Here is a 21,238-nt window from a genome sequence, read left to right as displayed (position 1 = left end):
GAGGTTTTTTCCATTCTAGATCTGCGTCTATGATATAAAGGAAAGTACCTGATGGCATAAAGAAGCAAGAAAAAATTCACAATTAAGATTTAAAGATATCCCAACAGCTTTCCTTCCCCTTTTTACAGCTAAGGAAACTCAGGCTTGAAATGATAATATGACTCACCCAGTGTCACACAACTAGTATTTAAAGCTAGTAGTTGGAGCTAGGGCTTGAACATAAACTCCCCCTTTCTGAATTAAAAAACAAAAACACTTCAATCATTTGCACATTGTATTTATCTACATAAAGTATACATCACATGTCATAAGTCAAAATTATTCCAAATTGCAAGTTATTAATATAAGCAGGATTCAAATTAAAAACATTCAAAAACCAGTCAATATCTTAGCAAAGCATTGAATTAAATCTCACCAGGTGAATATACTCAATTGCCTAAGGAAGTTAATGTAACTATTGGGCTAGCAGTGCCTTATTCAATAGTTATTTGATGACAGTGTTGACTAGGCTGATGGGATTTGTCATATTATTATAATACAGTAGCTTTAGTATATATAGATTTGCCACAATAAAGTTTAAAATATTTTAATATTTAATTGTTTATTAGTAGTATTGGTAAAGACACAGCTGAGAAGGATTTAATTAAACTTTTGCTGTGTAAAGAGTAATGAACATGGTTCTTTAAATTTTTTTTATATTTATTTAAGGCAATAGGTTGAATGATTTGCCCAAGGTCATACAGCTAAGCAATTATTAAGTGTCTGAGTTCAGATTTGAACTCAGATTATCCTGACTCCAGGGCCAGGGCTCCATCCACTTTAGCGCCTAACTGCCCCCCATGAAGATGTTTAAAGTCAAACATATCATTCAGGAAGTAATAGCCGTTGCTGGGGGGGGTGGTACTTCAATATACTACCAAAAGGAGGAATGGTTGAAAAAAATTACTGTTCCAGCATTTCCAAGGATCTTTCGTCTGTTAAATAGAAAAAAAAAATGTCGACCAAGTTTGTTCTTTCCTTGTTCTTTACCCTCTTGCTCTTTGTTTCCTTCTTTCTTTCTTTTCCACAAGTAGCTCACTTCCACTGCCTCCTTTCTTACACACACACACACACACACACACACACACACACACACACACACACACAGATACACACACAATAAAGCTTATGTGTATCTTCAGGGAATGAAGATATGTTTCTAAATTGCATCATTGTTTTTTATTTCTAATAAGAGGATTAAAAGTCACAAGAGAAGTTATCGTGAATGTAAGCTCCCCAAGAACAGAAATTATTTCACTTTTTTTGTCTTTGCATAAGCAGCACATTGATTGAAACAAACTAGGTACTTTATAAATACATGTTAATTGACTGATAGCTCAAACAATTAAAAGAATAAGGTAATCAATGGTTCACCTATAGATCAGTTTCAAACCTCTCTTGAAAAGGAAGCAAAAAAATAGTATTACCATCTGACTTCTGTTCATAGTCCATATGTGAAAATAATTGGTCTTGATGCAGTCCTTCAAAAAGAAATGTCCATATCAAAAAGCCCAACTACCAAAATGGGTAATAATTAGCATTTTTCCAGGTAGGAACAAGATGGAAAAGCCTAGGATAAATAAAATTTAATATTCCTGCAATCCTGTGGACTGTTCCAATAAGATATTTAAGTAGAGTAAACCCCTTTCTGGAAAATGACTCTCTGGAAACTTTATAACACTACATATACATACATACATATATATATATATATATATATATATCTGTATATAATATATTTTTGGAGACTTTTCTATTCTCAATTTATAGGAGTTTAAATTTATGGGACATTTCCTGAAGAAATACCTATTATAATGTGTGATCTTTCAATCACAAAAGAAAGAAAAATTATTCTTTAATGGGAAAAATCAATATGAAGCTCAGGGTGAGTTTATTTGGAGTTAAGGATTCAAAAACAAAGTGAAGAAAACCTATAATAAAGAATTAGAGAGGAGGAGGAAAGAATTGGAAGAAGAAAGAGATAAATAAAGGAGAAAGAGTTAAAGGAGAAAGAGAAGGTGCAAGAAGAGTAAGACAGTGATTCTTGTACCTTGTGCTAAAATCCTACTGTGGCTTGGAGATGAGAGGATAAGAGAAAAATAGTTGAAAAATCATAACAGAACACTAAATATTTTTTGCATTTGCATATGGAGTTTAAATGGTTAGCAGACAGCTAAATGGAAGAAATATACTTAAAAGAGGACCTTAGCTCTAAAGCTAGAAGAGAGCTCAGAGACCAACTAGTTCAACCTTCTCATTTTATATGTTAGGAAATAGAGGCTTAGGCTTAGGGGAGGTTAAATGGCTTGGCCAATCACAAAAGCAGTATGAGAAACTGTATTTGCATTGAGGTCTTTGGATTTCACATCATTGTTCTTTCCACTGGATCAATCAATTCTAAAATACCTATGTGACCACAGGTGAAGGTATCTTAATATCTGTATGATCTTAATCTTTTTGAATCTTGAATTTTGCAGGTCAAAAGGTATGAATTAAATTAATTCTAACATGCCTTCTAGTTTAAACAAATGATCCCCAGAGTGCTGAATTCTCTTCCTACCCAACTTTTCTCTAATGATGTCTGATTAACTTTCTTAAGTGACCTATCATCACCATTTAATAATTTCATTACAACAAAAAAGCTCCATTTAATCTAAAGATAGAAGATACTGAAAACTCTGCCTGTGCAAATCCACTGGGTAAGAAACCTAGAAACCTGCTCCAGCTAAAAATTCCTTTGGGGGTTTTAAAGTAAATGTCAGCAGTTGATGACTATTCAAGTAAAGATGTATAGAAATCAAATGTTTCATATTCTTGACTATTTAGAACAATTTCTTTAATTCTTCCTTGATACTATGATCTCATCAGTGTAAGTGCTTCTTTTTTTTTAGGGTTTTTTTTTTGCAAGGCAAATGGGGTTAAGTGGCTTGCCCAAGGCCACACATTTAGGTAATTATTAAGTGTCTGAGACCGGATTTGAACCCAGGTACTCCTGACTCCAAGGCCAGTGCTTTATCCACTATGCCACCTAGCTGCCCTAGTGTAAGTGCTTCTAATAGTAAAAATGATAACTAATATTTCTATAGAAATTTATATTTAGCAAACACTTCATATATATATATATATATATATATATATATATGTATATTATCTCATTGCACACAGTCCTGTGAAATAAATACTATGATTATTCTCTTTTTTGCAAACAAGAAAACTGAAGCTTAGAAAAGTAATGATTTGATTGGGCAGATCCAAATAAGGAAGTGTCTGAGACAGGATTTGAGCAGCCCCAAGTCCATCACTTTATCTACTGTACCACCAATGTACTTAGACTTACAACAATGTAGATCAAAACTCATTCTGCATGACTCTTGTCCTATCCTCTTATAAATTTTCCAAAGAGTGTTACCCAATTGTTAAAAATATTCATCTAGAAATTTTTATTTCTTAGTATCTTTTCTACAAATCTCCCCCTTCCACACTGCCCCATCCCCAATCCAATCAACTACTTAGTTGCCAAAATGACTTTTTTCCTAAACTCCTAATCCCCACTCAGTAAATTCCACTGGTTCTCTGTTGGGCAGCTAGGTGGTACAGTGGATAGAGCAGTGGTCTTGGAGTCAGGAGGACACGAGTTCAAATCCAGTCTCAGACACTTGACACTTATTAGCTATATGACCTTGGGCCAGTCACTCAACACTGATTGTCCCACATCCTGGGCCATTTCAAGGTGTCCTGAGTCATATTTGGCCACTGGATCCAGATGGCTCTGGAGGAGAAAGTGAGGCTGGTGACTTAAAGCTTAGTAACCCTTCAGTCAAATCCAATTCATGTGTTTGTCAATGGCAGACAATCATTTTCAGTGGTTCTCTGTTATCACCAGAGGAAAGACAAATTTCTCTATTAGATATTTAAAACCTTTACAACCTGAGACTTTCCTATTTTTTCCAGTCTTTTTACATTTTATTTTTCTCTATGAATTCTAGAATCTAGCTGAATTATCTAATTTGCTATTCTTTACAAAAGAAATCCATTTCTAACTTTTTTCCTGGCTGTCTTCCATGCCTAGAATACTTTCTCTCTTCAGTTCGACCTCTTCATTTCCCTAGTTGTTTTCTTATAAGACTCAGTTCAAATCTTGCCTTCAAATTCTCCCTTATTTTGGGGGGACCTTTGTGGGTTTTCTCCATTTGCTTGTCCATTCCCTTTTATGGTTTTCTTCCATAGACTCTCTATATGTTTTGTCTGTCTAGGTAATCACGTCTCCCCAGTTAGAATGTGAACTGCTAGAGGGAAAGGGTAATATTTATCCTTTCTTTGTATTCCTAATACTTAGCTCAGTGTCTAACAAAGCAAATCCCTAATAAATGCTTTTGATTAACTCAAAGTTTTATTTATTTTATTTTGTTTTGACATCACAGTCATTTCCATATATATGATTGCTTTAAGAATGGTCAGACAAATTAGACATATCCCATATTATACAAATCCCCACATATTCTTGTCAATTTTTCCCGTAAGAAAGAAAATAATTTGAGCTAAACCAATTAACAGCTAAATTTCATTTATTACAGGGACTACATTCCACATCTAGAGACTCCTCCTTCTAAGAAAAGGGATAAGGTGCATTTCCTTATCTCTTCTTCTGATCTACAGTTGTTACAGTTACCATGTTTGGTTTCACTTTAGTGTTCTTTATGTTTACTTCATTATAGTCAGTGAATATATTATTTTTCTTGGTATACTGTTTTCTGATTATTTCAGTTCATATAAATCTGACCCCTTCTCCCACTTCTAAGCTTTCTTACAATATAATGTTACATAATTAGAAATTAATTGTTAACATACTTTCCAAGTGAAGGAGTCCAACTTTGTTCAAAGGTTTTACTTTTATTTTTTGTTATCACAAAAAAAGGACTGATGAATATTTTAATGTACATGGTACATTTAGTTCTACCTTGAACTTCTTGGGGCATACATAGAAATTGGAATTTCTAGATAAAAATGTAAATCATTTTTCATTAATTAATTAATCATTAATTATCTATTTTTTTCCAGAGTGACTGAACCAAGGAACTCTTTCACCAATCAATATATTAGTGGGCAAATGTTCCCTTCATCCTTCAAATATAAACTATCTTAGAAATCCTTAATATCATTGTTGATAGCTTATAATTATTTGAAAAAATCCATCATACTTGATCATTAATCATTTGGGAAATGATTCTGGTTCTTATATAATTGTGTTAATTGTTTCTATATCTGGGTTCTCAGGTCTTTATTCAGAGGTATTTAATAGAGGAAGGCAGTATAGTGAATTGAATAGGGACCTGGCTTTAGACCCCAATGTCAGTCCCTCCTCTAGCATGTACTAGATCTATTGCTCTGAACAATTTGATTAACCACTAAGCACACCAGGAACCTTTTTACAAAGAATGGAGGTTGCTAAGCAGACATTTATCTACAGTGATAGAGTTCCTCACTAGAGATGATGCCAATGAAAAAAACAAATTCAGATAAATTTTGATAGTTTTCCCCCTATTGATAATTTCACTATTGATCATACTTTATTGATTTTGTTTGTGCAGTCTTTTCATTTTATGCAAAGAAAAGTATCTATTTCGCTTTTATCATCTCCTTTATCCCCTTTAAAAGAATTTTCTCTTTTGTCATACTTGTAAAATTTCTCTCCTTCATTTCTCCTCTAATTCTAAATTATTTTTTGCACTTTAGTCATTAATCCATTAGGAATTCATTGTAAGGTGATGATCAAAAATTTTTTTTAACTAAGCTACTTTTCCAGTTTTCCTACCTGTTCTTACTGAATAAGGAATCCTTTTCTAAGTATTTTATGTTCTTGAATTTGTTAAACAATAAACTACTGAATTAGATTCCTTCTAATTCTTTCTTACTTAGTCACACAACCTGGTTTTCTATTTTTAAAGAGTACTAAACAATTTAAATAATTGGTGCTTTTATAAATAATTTGAGATCTACTAGATCTCTTTACATTGCATACATATTCCATGACACAGGATATTTACCTATTATTTACTCCCCTAAATAATTACCTTTTTTTTTTTAGTTATACAGCTCTTTCTGTTTATGTCATTTCCTTGGTTTATCTATTCATTTGCAATGTGTTGTGATGTGTTGCAGACTATTTACTCATGTGTCTCTGATACCTTTGGATGATCCTTCAAAGACTGTCATAATCCATAACTTGTTAAATTCAGAATTATCAGTGTTTTTTTAAAAGAAATTTCCTTGTTTGTTTTTTTAATAGAGAAGCTTTGGATCATTAAAGGTACTAATGTGATTACCCAAAGGCAAAACAGCCCATTATCTCCCTCCTGTTCAACCCTGGAGATAGCTCATTATCCATGTGCAGTGTTTGTCCTATATATGAGCAGTCACAGGTAAGTTTTATATGTTTTACATTCAATTGCATACAATATTTTAGACTCTAAATATTCTTCATCCACTTTTTTGTTCCTGTGTGGATAATCTGCCAAATTACTTTGATTGATTACAAATCTTGTTTAGGAATATTGGCAGTATTATGAAACTTGTCCCAACCAGTACAATATTAACCACAAATAGGCACAAAAAAAGACCCTGCCATATTATACACTCATACACACATACAAACATATTTCTAAGATATATATATATATTATATATATATATATATATATGTATATAGTGAATGTTTTATATTCTTCTGCCCTTCTCATTTTGTGGAAATATCTTACAAAAATCATTGAATCAGAAATTTTCCAGATTTTTTAAGCACATTCAAGCATTACTTTATACTAGAAGAAGTACCGATTATACCATCATATATGATATTATTGAAGACTACCAAAATGGGTGAAAAACTATCCTCTTTATTTTTATATCCCATGATATATATAATGTCCAGCCTTCCTCACCAAAGAGGAAACTTAATTCAGGAAACTTTAACTTGCTTGCTAGAGAACAAGTTATAATTGAGAGAAAGTATAGAGTTGTGCTAGAGTCAGCTCTAATCAGTTTGAGAAAGTCATTGTCAAATTTTCAGTGTGATTATTTGCAGCACTGAAATTGGGAATCACCATGAATGAGTGTGTGATTCACTGAGGTTTTTTTACTGCCAGATTTAAGAATTTTAATGTAACCCCTGTTACCTTACTAGCCCATTTGTTAAATTTTTACCAACATACCCTTGTACTGCTCTTTTCTTATTGAATTCAGCAAGATTGAAATAGAAGGCTCAGGAAATGAAACCATCACCATATTGTAAGTTAGTGACATAACTAAAATTTATAGTGTTGTCAGGTTATAAAAGTATTTTAGGGGCGGCTAGGTGGCACAGTGGATAAAGCACTGGCCCTGGAATCAGGACTACCTGGGTTCAAATCCAGGCTCAGACACTTAATAATTACCTAGCTGTGTGGCCTTGGGCAAGCCACTTAACCCCATTTGCCTTGCAAAATCCTAAAAACAAACAAACAAAAGTATTTTATAACCATTATCTCACTTGAGCCTCAAAACAAGTACACACACACACACACACACACACACACACACACACACACAGAGACATACATACATATTTATACAAAGACATAAACATTTTATAAGATTGGACTATTCTAAGTTTACCCAAATGGTTGGAAAAAACACTCTTAGGAAACAATAAAGAGGCACTTTTTTCTTCTTCTTTTGTTTCTTTAAAAAAAAACATTCATTTTCTTAAAGTTGTCTGAATTTTTACAGAAGATTTTTATGTCTTATATATTCCCTTCAGTATTGTAATTAATTCTGTTCATTTCAGAATTACTTTGTGAGTCTTTTCTCCTATGGGGTAAGTCTTGAAAGTTTTGATTTTTAAGTCTTTCAGATTTAATGTGAATTGACAAGATCAACTAATGAAAGAATAAAGAGATTTAAATCTAAATATAGGTTCCTTTTGAAGCCTAGGATTAACAGAAGTGATCTTCCAGGGTCAGCATTTGAAAAGTGGGTATATTCCCCAAATAATTTTACTTTTTTTTACTTAATACCGTCTATTAGCACAGTTGTGTCTATTATATTGATTCCTTAAAAAAATAAACCTGCTCATAATTTCCTATTATAAATGATATACATAACTTTTAAGCTAATACAATTATGTATTATTTTAAGCAACAACTCCTACAGCCCATCTGCAATGTACACTATAGTTTTTCACAATTTCAGAAGGCTTCAATTAAGAAGTAATGATACCTTCCTACCCCTCTAATTCCTAGCCATTACCTATTTTGGGTCAGTAAAAAGAGCAAGGGAATTGAAGTAAGAATATCTGAGTTTGATTCTGTCACTAACTACTTATATCATCTTAGGAATGACACAACTTTGGTTTTCTTATAAATACAAGAATTTAATTCTTATAAATGCAAGAATTTAACTAGTAGACCATTAAGCTCCCATCTAACTCTAAATTTATAATTATCTTTTTATATGGACCTGGGGGTACTAAAAAATACTCTCTGTGGTTAAGTAACACCTGAGTTGAGCCTTTAAGAAAGACACAAATCCCCAAAAAAGGGCTTGAATAAACAAACCCCTTTGAAAATGATTATTTTCTATTATCAAGTTTCACCTATTAGATAATGATATAAAGTAATTTACAGAGAAATCAGAAGTTTCCAGAGAATGCATGGTAATATACCACGGAATTACTTGGGGCAAACAATGATTTTGATATGGTCTCATTTTGCTAGAGCAATGGACATGTGTACTTCACACTAGACTGACTTAGAACATTTGACTATGATTAGATGAAATAGAGATGGTTTCACAATTTTAGTTAAGTTTCTTTCAATTGATCACTGGATTTCATATCATACATACATTTCATTGTGCTCTTCTGATGTGCATTTAATTCTATGGCATAACTTCTAAGGATCACAATTCAATGACTTTTCTAAATACTGCATTGACTATTAGTATGTATTTTAAGGATCATTAAAGCCTAGAATGACACCATATCAGTTACTTAATACTCAAAGGATGATAAAGTTCATAATGGAAAGCAGTGCCAAAAACTAACAAGTTATTACTGCCAATAACCTAATTAAACCTTAGAATATAAAGAGACCTTCAGAGGGATTAAGAAGCTATTGATTCTTCTAGAGTGAGGCATTGGCTTGTTGAAGTTGAAAGAACAGTGAGAATAGTAAAAAAACAAATGAACACATTAACCAATATCAACAGTGAATTTGCCTTTTTTTAATACATTCATATATGCATGCATATACACACATACATATATATGAATTTTTTTTGACTTTAAGAGGTGTTGGTGGGTGAAAGTCACTCTCTACAAAGGTACTAAAGTTTATTGTTAACAGCTTAATTTACCATTTGAAAAGGATGCTGAAAGAAGAATTCCTCAATTATAAATAGAACAAAGATTTGCCTTCTTAATCCCATTAAGAACACCATACAAATATCTCCATTTCTTTAAATGTCTCTAGGACAAGTGATTTTCCTTTTACCAGAATATCTGAAGTTTGATTCCTTCCCCTACATACACACAAAAGCACCCCCATTCTGAGTTGCCCCTGCACCATCCTGAGGTGGGGGAGGGGAAGCAGTGGGGGGAGGAGGAGGAGGTTGAGGGAGCTTACCTTTTTTGACTGGTAGCTTTTTAGACCCAATCTTCTGATAGTCAAAGTTATAAAAAGTCAATAGTAGGCCTCAGTTTCGGGGAGTTTGGCTCTCTAGCTAGGACTCTCCCCACCCCACCTCCACACCTCAGTGTGCTGGCCAAGTCTAAAATTTAGAAAAGTATCGCTAAATGTACTTGTTAACCTAATTCTGTTTTGCTTTCTCAAGGCCAAAATTCTGGAAATGTTTGTCTTCAGTTAGGACAAATTGTGGCTTTAAAGTTCATTTCTGATTAGGACAAACTCTGGGAAGCTTAACACATTTTTATTTCTCAAAGACCAAAACTCAGTGAGGACCCTTCCTCATTTTGGGGACACTTTCACACCAGTGACATGAAGGAAAAACAATGTCATAGTCAAGACAATTCAAAGACAGGAGTACTAATAAGATAAAAAAGGTAATTTTTACTTCTGAAATTCTTTTTAAAGAAAACAATTCTAGGCTAAACTAAAGTTGTTAGAAGAAGCTAAGACAAACCTATAAGATCTGGGTATTTTTATTAAATTGTAAAATATTCACTAAAAATATTTAATTTTTTTTATTTCCATTGGGTTTATAAGTCTTACTGCCATTAAATTAATGATAAACTCTGATAAATATACTGATATACTGAGAAACAAAGTTTCAGAATTGAAGTTATTTCACAATGGGGATAGAATACTGCATCACTATCTTCCTACCATGCTACACGTTATCACAGGTTTAAAAATGGAATTAAGTTATAGAAATAAACAAGCTTCAATGGTTTGAGAATTCCTTTGATTTAAAAGGCATTCTAAAATCATGGGTCACAATTAAGGCCAAATTTTGAAAACTGGAGTGTTTAATGTCCATTGTGATATAAATATGGTTTCCTAGTGAAAAATTAGAGATCATAAAAATCTTGTAAGTAAATGCCAAACTGTGTAAAAGTGATTTCAACAAAAGGATGACATATTGTATATTAAAATTTTAAAAAAATGTACAATGATTATAAGGTTTACTGTTTGTCAATACATTTAATTATTTTACTTTGTCTCAGTTAATTTGCATACCACTGAATTTGCTAAGTGGTAATAAAAGGCAATGAGAGTTTTGAACTGAATATCAATTGTAAAATTTTATAAAGAAATATGCTGGAAGATTGTGATTAAAATCACCCCATAAGATAGACAGAGAAGAAGGTAAAAACCACTTTGAAGAAAACTTAGTGAGAATCTCAAATAAACATTGTAATACTCATGTCATGATGAATCTGGAAGGAGAACAAATAAAATGTGGAAAAGAAAATGCCAGAATTAAATCAGGATCATGTTGGATACAACACAAATGTAATGGTTTGGAAGTATTGATACTGAATGAAGGGAAGAAAAGAATGTTACAGAAAAAAGAATCATGGACATTATTTAAAAAAAAGTGACCAGGAAATATTGATTTAGTATAGAATAGCAGGTACTGTAGAATATCTACAAATACATTGGTGACATACTTGAAAATAGTGCTAAAAGTGGACACATATTTTTACAAGTGACATTTCTCATCTGTCAATGTCTTTATGACCACACAACTGATTTAAAGATGTAAGAAATTCCACTGTTCTTATTGTTTTCTGATTATAAAAAAAAAAATCTATAATTTGTTAGAACATAATTTCCCCTTTAAAGGTCTTCTCCAAAAAAAAGGTTTTTTTCTTATTTATATATTGAAATTATACCAGATTTCTTGGATTATGCATCAGAGGTAAACATTTGACATTCCTGATAATTAATATTAAGCAAGTTATAAAATGGAGAAATAACAGAATTCACTATTTTGCTTGAGGAGCACAGACTTAGAACATCAAATATAGTGTTCCCTCCCCTTCCCATTGTATTATGCTGAGATCCTGCAAAAGTCCAAGATGAATTCCCCATAGGTAGGAAGATCAAATAGTACTTTTAGGGATGATGATATTGACAGTATCAATCTTTGGAATATTTTAGTGCTTCCTAAATGATTCTATAATAATTAAAAAATTTTGGATTAACTATTCAAGTAAGAAAACAGAGGATAAAGAATGCCAATTGTCTAGGTTATACTATAATACAGAGTTGTAAAATTTTTTTTGTAGAACTTTCATACATATGAGAAAAATCAATATAACTCTGTAATTTGGCATCTCTGTAATTTATAGTTATAGATAACTCTGAGAAGTTAAGCTACTTTTCCAAAACGTCTCTCAAAGGTGGGATATGACTCCAAGTCTTCCTAACTCTGAGGTCTACTCTGTATCAATCATGTCATGTGTCTTCTTATGACTATACATATATAAACATATAAAATTTTATTTATGTATCTATTGTATATTTATAACGATATGTAAAATAACATCTGTTTTATATAACACTGTTCTCTTGATAATAAGGATAATTGACTGTTGACTGTGGATATGTCATAGCAAAGATGAAATTAAGACAAATCATTGCAGTATAGGTGGCAGCATGGTATGCAAAAAAGAGTAGGAGATTTGGAATTAGAACATCTGAGTGTGAGACTAGCTTTGATCCATAATCCCTGCTCTATGGAAGTCAGTTTCTTTAACTCTAAAATGAGACAGCTGACCTAGATAATCTCTAGGTCCCTTTCTGTTCTAATTCCTGTGATCCTAACATCTATTCAACTAAATCAGAAGTTTTAGTTGTCAAAAGGTTTATAGTACAAAGGGGGCAAATACAAGTATACAATAACTATAATATCTGAAAAAGGTAATACAAAAGTACAAGAATTGATGTGGACAAAGTGTTATAAGAAATTTGAGGAGTTAGCAGTCACTTTTAATAGAAGGAATAAGTAGCACAGCAAAGACTTTGTAAAAGTCATCTGAACTGGATCCTAAAGTACTGCGATAATTAAGCAAGACTATAGGGAGTCCCTTCCAGGCATGGATATGAAATAAGCAAATGCATATATTTCATTGTCTAATTCGAGTAAAACTAAGACAACATAAATGACTACTATAATGATGCCTAATATTATATAATGGTTTAATGTATATTTGCTGTCATTCAGTCATTTTTGACTCTTAGATGACCCTGTTTGATTTTTCTTCATAAAACTACTAGAGTAGTTTACCATTTCCTTCTTTTGTTATTTTACAGATATGGTACTGAGGCAAATAGGGTTATATTTCTAGGGTCACCTAGCTAATAAGTGCCTAAGGCCAGATTTGAACTCAGGAAGTTGAATATCAAGACTCTACACCAGATATTGTACCATCTTGCTGCCCCAAATAAGTGCTTTGCTAATAACTTGTTTTATCCTCAAACCACTCTCAAAGGTTAATGCTGTTATTGCCCTCAATTACAATGAGAAAACAGTCTGACTGAAAAAGGTTTAATGTATTACCCAGGGTCACAAAGCTTATGAATATCGAAGGACTTTCTAATTCAAGTCCAGTGCTCTATCATCACTTAGCTGTAAGAAAAGAAGCTAGAACTGGAGAAGAGTGGACAAAATTTGATGCTAAATTGTGGAAGGTCTTGAATACTACAATAAGCAATTTAAATTTTGTACCATAGCCAATAGTAGTCCACTGAAGGTTTTCAAGTAGGAATAATATTACCACCGTAGTGAGGTGAAGTATGTTTTACATAGATGAGTGAGACTGAGGAAGACCAGTGAAAGAACTACTGTAGTAATTTAGATAAATAGAAGGAAACAAAACAAAAATGTTGTACATGTGTATATTAAATTGGAAGGTAAAAATGGAGTATTAGCAGTCTTTTTGAAGGGTCTCTACATTGCATTTTTGTCTCTGACTTGATGGTGCCTCTGCATGGTAATAGTCTTGACAACATCCTATTATAATGATTTAGAAGAAAAATGATAAGGACATAAATTTGGGTAATTTCAGCAGGAGTAGAAAACATTTGATGAATGTGGTAGAGCTAGTGTTGAGAGACTTGATAGTTGATTGAATATGTAGGATAAGGGGTAAGAGAATCATATATTGCACTAAGCTACTAGCATAGGTTTCACTGTAGAGAAATTAAGGTAGAAGTATTAAGGTTCAAGTTGAGAAATTCAGGTATATACATATTGAATTTCAGCTATTAGTTATTAAGTGGAGATATTCAGCCAAAAATAGAAAAATTAAGAATGGAACTTCAGTGAGAAGTAAAAGTGTGGCGAAAAAGATTGAAGAATCTTTCCTAGAATGGTCTTATTTAAAGTAATGGAAGTAGATGAACCATTTGAAGATTTCCATCATGGAAGACACTAGTGAATTAATACGTCATCAACCTTATACTGTAATTCTGAAAGCTGTCTCCTCATATATATTAATTGCAATTGATATCTAAATTTTACTTAATAATAAATTTCATTCCATAAAGTCAAGTTCAACCAACACGTCTTAAATACAACTCAAACATTTGCTTAAATAACTAGCTTTCAGAAGAAAAATATAAACACACATTAGTCAAGATTTGGTCTTGAGCCATGTTTTACAAATGTATGCATATGAAAATAGGAAAGTAAAAAAAAATACAAATTAAGTGTAATCAATTTTAACCTCCTTAACTAAAATGCCTTGTTGTCAATGCTCAAAATAGAGGTTGGACCACTTTCTAATTCTGCCTTACTTCCCATAATGCTTAGTAGAAGGAAGCTCTTACTGATGTACAACAATCCCAGGTAATGATACTGACTTGTGCTTGTAAAATGTCAAGCATAATTTAATTGTCCTCAAAATATTCATGCATCACACTATGAATAATTCAATGGTGTGTGGGAAAAGAGTGGCTATCTTTGGAACATTTGGCCTACGTAATCTTTCATGAGTAATTAATTTTCTTAGTAATCTGGTGCAGTAACACTGCAGGTTAGTCATTTGCACATGTCTCAGTCTTAAATTGCAATGAGAAATTTGATATCTAAAAGCTGTACCTTTATCATCATTTCAGTGCTAGTGAACTTAAAGAATTTAAGTGTAATAAAATTATGCAGGGTGGATGGAAGAATAGCATTTTATTTTCTTCTAAAGAAAATATTTTCTGGGTCAAAATATGTGTCTTTTCTCTTCTCTGCACTTGAATCAAATTTTTAAAAATCCTTTACATTAAATTAGTTAAGGAGTTCTTTCATTTAAATAGCAGAATAAGCAACAACAAGGAAAATCTTGGGAACAAAGCAATTTAGCAAGGATTTATTTTTTTAAAAAACCCAAATATTCTGTCACAGTTTTTTTTTTCCTCAAAGATATTTTTCATCAGACATTTTCTGACTTGATTCCACAGCAGAAGGTTAAATTCTCACACATTGATCATTAACAAAGAATAAACAGAGCAAGTACTAAAGCTGGCTTTGCACCTACTGAATGCTGCAAGTGTCTGTATTCATTTGATATGCATCTTGCAAAGCTTGGCTGTTCCCAGAAGGCCACTCCATGAAGACTGAGAGAGCAGCGTCTGCTAGTGGTGCCTGCAAGTCACAAAGAACAGAGAAAAATCATTTTAACAGGGATGCTGGAAAGCATCAAAATAAATGCAATCTTTTGCTTTTCCTAACATACATTCCTTACTTTGAAAGAACTAATGCCTTTAGCAAAATTGTCTGGGTCATCTCATCAGCTTTAATTTAAAATAAAGCAATTTATGAAGCCTATTAAGTATGCTATTTGCTTCTTCTGGTTAGCTATCGGAGAATCTTACAGGTAAGGAAGAAAGGGAAAAGGAGGATGGTATAAACAGGAAGAAGAGTTTTCTTATGTTCATGATTAATATTGATTTGAATTGATTTTTTTCCTACTGTACCTGTGGCATTCAGAGGACATCGGTTGAATGCCATATCTCCTGCTGGAGTCCTTTTCCACACCATCAACATTAGATTATCCTCAGGGCATATCTCATAAGGTGCTGTGATTTAAAAAAAGAGGAAGCTAAATACTGAGGCAAAGTAATTATTCTTTTCTTAAGTGGCAATAAATAACCCCCATATACAACCCACTGTAACTCTAGAAATTATTCATCTTCTTTTTCCCCCTTAATTCTACTGATTTGTGAGAGATATCTATTTTAAAAAATTCTGCTGCCTGAATTTCATTTTGTTATGAAATATTTGCTGGTACGCACCAATATATTTGCAACCACAAAAGAATACGTTGCTACTTTAGTTATGAATAATTTTTTCTTCTGGCTATGAAAAATGGATTGATAGACACAAGCCAAGCAAAATCATACATAGCCAAATGAAAATGATGACAATGTTTCTACAGTTTTGATGGATTATTCAATAAAAGGAATCCTGATTAATTGACAACATTTTTTTTAGATTGTGCACAGAAATAGCAACCATGAAAAAATCTTTAAGACACAGTGATTTTTACACTCTTGTTTTGTTTAAATGAATTACAGATATAAAATTTTAAAATATAAAATATTGTTTTATAATGAGTAAAATGATTTGATTTACCATTAAAATAAATGTGAGGTAAAGTTATTTTACATTTTCATAGATTTGTTAATGGTAGGTTAAACCCCCCCACACACTACAATAGAAATAATTTTATCCATCTTCTCTATAAACTTTCAATATATTATGTATTTAAATGTGTACCTTCTGAATTTGTTAGATTGAAATGCAATTAACATTTGGAGACTTCAAGAACTTAGAATAAATATTTACTTGAAATAAGCATAGAATAGCAAAAATAATTTAGATTTAACATATACAACGGGTATCTTATTGTTCCCCTTCTCAATGAGTGGGAGAGGGACTGAAAGGAAGAAGAGCATTTGGAACTGAAAAACTTAAAATTAATCTTAAAAATATTTTTAAAAGAAAGACACACACACACAAGGAGAGAGAGAGAGAGAGAGAGAGAGAGAGAGAGAGAGAGAGATGGACAAAGCCCTCTGCTTCTACATTTGGGAATGGCTGGTGTCTTGGATATAGTTCGGGGGGGAAAAAAGGAGTCCAGCCATGTTTCAGTCACTTTAAGTGATACTTGACTGAAAAATAATAGCTAATGCTTACATAGCACTTTCAATTTTGCAAAATACTTATCATAGTGAATGAGTTCATATGTTTCTGGAAGAACTGAAACACATCTTTTGACAATCTTATTATCAATGAAAACTGATGTGGAGTTAACTCTCTACTTTCTAGATTCTGCTCTTCAGTGACTACAAGAACATATGCTTACATTTTCATTTCTATGAAATCTTTATAAAAAGATACAGGTGACTAAAGAAAGCACTGGGTCTGAAGTCAAGAAGAACTAAAGTAAAATCCAGCTATATTTTTTAAATTCACATAAGGCAATGCTGGTTAAGTGACTTGCCCAAGGTCTCACAGCTAAGTAATTATAAAGTGTCTGAGGTCGCATTTGAACTCAAGTCCTCCTGACTCCAGGGCCAGTGCTCTATCCACTGTGCCAACTAAATTTGCCCTCTTGTTGTTTTCACCTTTTTATTTTTAATTTTCTGCTCTGTAGGGTTTAGGAAAATAATTCTAATCTCTGTTCCACATAACAATCTATCAAATACTCAAAAATCCCCTATAATTTTAAAATGCTAACCTAAACTAATGTCATTTTTATTATTTGTTGTTAATATAATAAGCTATAAAAGACAGAAAAATAACAAAGATTAAACAATGGAGAAAAGCCACCTGGTCTGATTTGAGTCTGAGCAGCATGGCATCCAATAATGTCAAATTACATGTGGTAAAGATAATTTTATCCTATTACTAATAAGTTACCCTTCAATATAGCTTAGGCCAAGGGGCTGAAGCTATCTGAGAGTTCTCTCAAAGCTTCAGCTAGTGAGCAGTCTGGGAGAACAATTCATATTAATAATTATGCCCATGGCAACAGGTACAAAGAATGAGCAAAAGTCAGAAAAAATGGGTGCACAAATTGAAGCCTGTTGAACTGTCTGTGATTCTTCCTCACTGATGACCAAATTTTAGGTTGATTTAATTAGAAAGAGTGAACAGGGATGTCTACATTTTTTTCTTACGAAGACTTGGACATGAAATCAGATATTTATTAATCCAACAGATGGGGTCTCTCTTGTGGGGTGTCCTGGAGTTATGATTTATTATTCCACATTTCAATGTGTATGTGAGGTGACTTGGCAAAAGCAAGCAGACAATTTAAAATGAATTTAATTAATACTATATCTGCACACTAACTGCTCTTACCACAGAATTCTTTCTGTGTTTATAACTGACTTCTCTATTTTCACACATGAATGATCAGAGACCCTTTGAAGAAAGACCAGAGACGTAAAGGGTAGTAAATAGAGCATGAAAATTTGTGTTAGAAGACACATGGGTTACCAACTGAACTCCAGCAACTACTTTTGAGGGACCATGGTTGTTGTTCAGTTGTGTCTGGCTATTTGCAACCCCATTTAGGATTTTTTTTTTTTTTTTGCAAAGCAATGGGGTTAAGTGGCTTGCCCAAGGCCACACAACTAAATAATTAAATGTCTGAGGCCACATTTGAACTCAGGTACTTCTGACTCCAGGGCCCGTGCTCTCTTCACTGAGCCACCTAGCTGCCCCCTAGGATTTTCTTTGCAAAGATACTGGAGTAGTTTCTCATTTCCTTCTCCAGATTGTTTTAAAGGTGAGAGATTTGCCCAAAGTCATATAAGCTAGTATGTGTCTGAGGTCAGTTTTGAACTCAGGAAGATGAGTCTTTCCAACTCCTGGTTTAGTGCTCTAATTCATTGGGTCACTTATCTCTTTGTCTCACTTTCTTCATTTTAAACTGGGGAAATTAGATTTAATGTTTCATTCATTAAATAGTCTTTAGATTCTAAGTATATTATAGATCTTGGTGTAGAAACATATATGAATAAGGCACTATCCTGTCCCCAAGGGTGTTTATAATCTCTCTCTCTCTCTCTCTCTCTCTCTCTCTCTCTCTCTCTCTCTCTCTCTCTCTCTCTCTCTCTCTCTCTCTCTCTCCCCCCTCTCTCTGTCAGTATCTCTGTCTCTTTCTTTCTCATATGCATACAAAATAAGGCATTACCCTGTATTTCAGTTTTATATTTCCTTTAAAAAAAATCATAATATCTCTTTTCTCATTCATTAAGAATCAGATATATAACTACCTGTGAACCAACTACAGAAATTTGAAAAATTAAGTAGAAATTTTTTAAAAAGTCTGTCTAAACTTTTTGTTAAAAATTCCTGTAGCCCTTAACAATGAAATTGACTGGGAGATGAGACAGAAGATTCTCTTTCACTTTTTTGTTTATGTATTTTATACTAATTTAATTCAGTTCACTAGAGACATTAAATGCTCACTATATGCCATCATTAAGCTAGTCTCTAGGCATGTAAATACAAAAATATCACAGTTCAAGACTACAGGAAGTATACATTGGAGAATACAACATATACATAGATGTGGATATAGGATATTTTGAAGAATGTGAAAGCATCTAAGATTGAAAAGGATGGACACATAAGTGGGTCTTGAAAGAAGCAAGGAGACTAAGGCAGAGATGAGGAGTCGAAAATGTATTTCTGGAATGGGATATTGCTCATCAAAATATTTGGAAGAGAGAAATGTGGGATTTATAAGATAATGTATTTTCAGGACCAAAAATAAGGAGTATGAATACATAGGAGGAGCTTAATAGGCACTTGAATATACACATACACACAAGAATAACTATAAAAAATTAATAATTTCTTCCATGGGAATAGATTAGAGAACCATAAATCTAAAGCTAGAAGGAAATTTGAAGGTTACGAGTCTACTTTTGAACCAGGAATTTTTTGACTTCTAAATCCAGCTTTCTTTCTGTTACACTATGCTGAGATAACTTTGGTAGAAGAGGAAAAGAGGAGAAAAGAGTCCAAAATATTTCATTTTAAAAAATACAGCTTTATCAAACTATTCATTTGTTTCTTTGAGGTGTTTTCTCTGATTTCCAAATCAAGTAATGGAAAAACAACCACAAATCACTTTCAGACTTGTAAATAACCTATTCTCACAATTAAACTGAATGATCTATTTCTGTAAATAATATATAAAAGATATCTAATTCCCAAGAATCTGAAGTATGTGTGTTTGAGAAATTTCTATTGAATATATACAAAAAAGGTTTCTATAAACAGGAATCATAGTTATGGATGAAAAAGCAGGAGGTAGCAGTTCATAGCAAATATACATCTGGGGAAAAGGAAATCAAAAGATATTTTATCATTAATTTGATTAATAATCAAGTCAAAGCTATATGTATATTATGATTCTTTATTTTTGAAAATGGAATACTCCATTAAGTGATTTGTTTTGTCTCAGACAAAGGCATATACAAATACAATAATGAAATTTCTAGTAGCTTTTATTGGGAAAAATTACTCAGGAACATAAGATAGTACTAAAAATAAAACAAGAAGATATGTTCCTTTAAAAAATTTTTTAGTGGTTTAAAAAGCAGAAAAAACCTCATAAACTCATTTGTGGAGTTTTGTAATTTTTCTTCATTTATATCGTTTGAAACTAATTTTGGAATAAATAATATGTTTTGAAATGATATACTCAGCACTATAAAAGTTATTACAACCATGCAAAGATAAATGCACAATTATTGTAGTTAAGTATTCAAATCAAACTTGTCTTGGAAATAATTTATTCTTTAAAAGATTTCAGTATTGAGAAGAAACTTGATTATCATTATCACTGAAAATTCAAAACAGGATATATATATATATATATATATATATATATATATATATATATATATATATATTCCACTGCCATATCCCATATTTCCTACTCTATTTTCATTGCCACACAAAGGAAGTAAAACAAACAAAAAAAAAAACACTGTCCTTAATTTGACACCAATACCTTTCATATTCCTCAAATGTACATTTGTTATGAATTTCTTTTGATCCCCATCTCTGATTCCTGTCTTTAGAAATGAACACATTTGATATATATTTAGGTTTTTGCAAGGCAATGGGGTTGTGACCTTCCCAAGGCCACACAGCTAGGTAATTATTAAGTGTCTGAGGCCACATTTGAACTCAGGTACTCCTGACTCCAGGGCCAGTGCTCTATCCACTGTGCCACCTTGCCACCCCATTTGGTATATTTTTAAAAGAAATTACTCAGGGCATACAAATTTCTAGATTCTTGGAAACTGAATCATTTTTACATATTACTTACAGAAATATATAATTCAGTTTAATTGTGAAAACAAATAATTTACATCCTTGAAAGGGATTTGTGGTTGTTTTTCCATAACTTGATTTAGAAATTAGTCAAAAGAAAATGTCAAAGTTAACACCCCAAAGAAATAAATGAATGGTTTTTTCCCCAAGACTTCTTATTAGTACTAGTTGCCTTAAATGATATAAGCTATTAAACACATCTCTTGAGCAATAATGCCTTGAAAGCATTTTCCCAGTAAATAAATTTGTTAATTTTTTTTGCTAACAGCAGGTGGCAATCTTTGAAAGTCTGTTTTCAGCAGTACTACTTTTACTACTGTGGCTACAAAATGAGGTTTCAAAG

The 21,238-nt window shown here is 32.4% G+C and overlaps 1 protein-coding gene across 3 annotated transcripts in view; it reads right to left on the bottom strand.

Moving 5' to 3' along the window:
• The window catches only part of ADGRB3 (adhesion G protein-coupled receptor B3), a 909,716-nt gene that overhangs the window by 470,703 nt on the left and 417,775 nt on the right, over nucleotides 1-21,238 (bottom strand). For all 3 annotated transcript variants that reach the window (XM_074237293.1, XM_074237296.1, XM_074237295.1), the window contains exons 9-10: nucleotides 15,507-15,608; nucleotides 15,068-15,174 (exon numbers count right to left, since the gene is read on the bottom strand). In XM_074237293.1, the coding sequence (XP_074093394.1) occupies nucleotides 15,068-15,174; nucleotides 15,507-15,608 (209 nt within the window). The remainder of the gene's footprint in view (nucleotides 1-15,067; nucleotides 15,175-15,506; nucleotides 15,609-21,238) is intronic.

Source organism: Macrotis lagotis, chromosome 5, assembly GCF_037893015.1.
Source record: "Macrotis lagotis isolate mMagLag1 chromosome 5, bilby.v1.9.chrom.fasta, whole genome shotgun sequence".
Taxonomy (NCBI): Eukaryota; Metazoa; Chordata; class Mammalia; order Peramelemorphia; family Peramelidae; genus Macrotis; species Macrotis lagotis.
The sequence above is the reverse complement of the archived record's forward strand: the minus strand, read 5'-3'. Positions and strand labels throughout refer to the sequence as shown.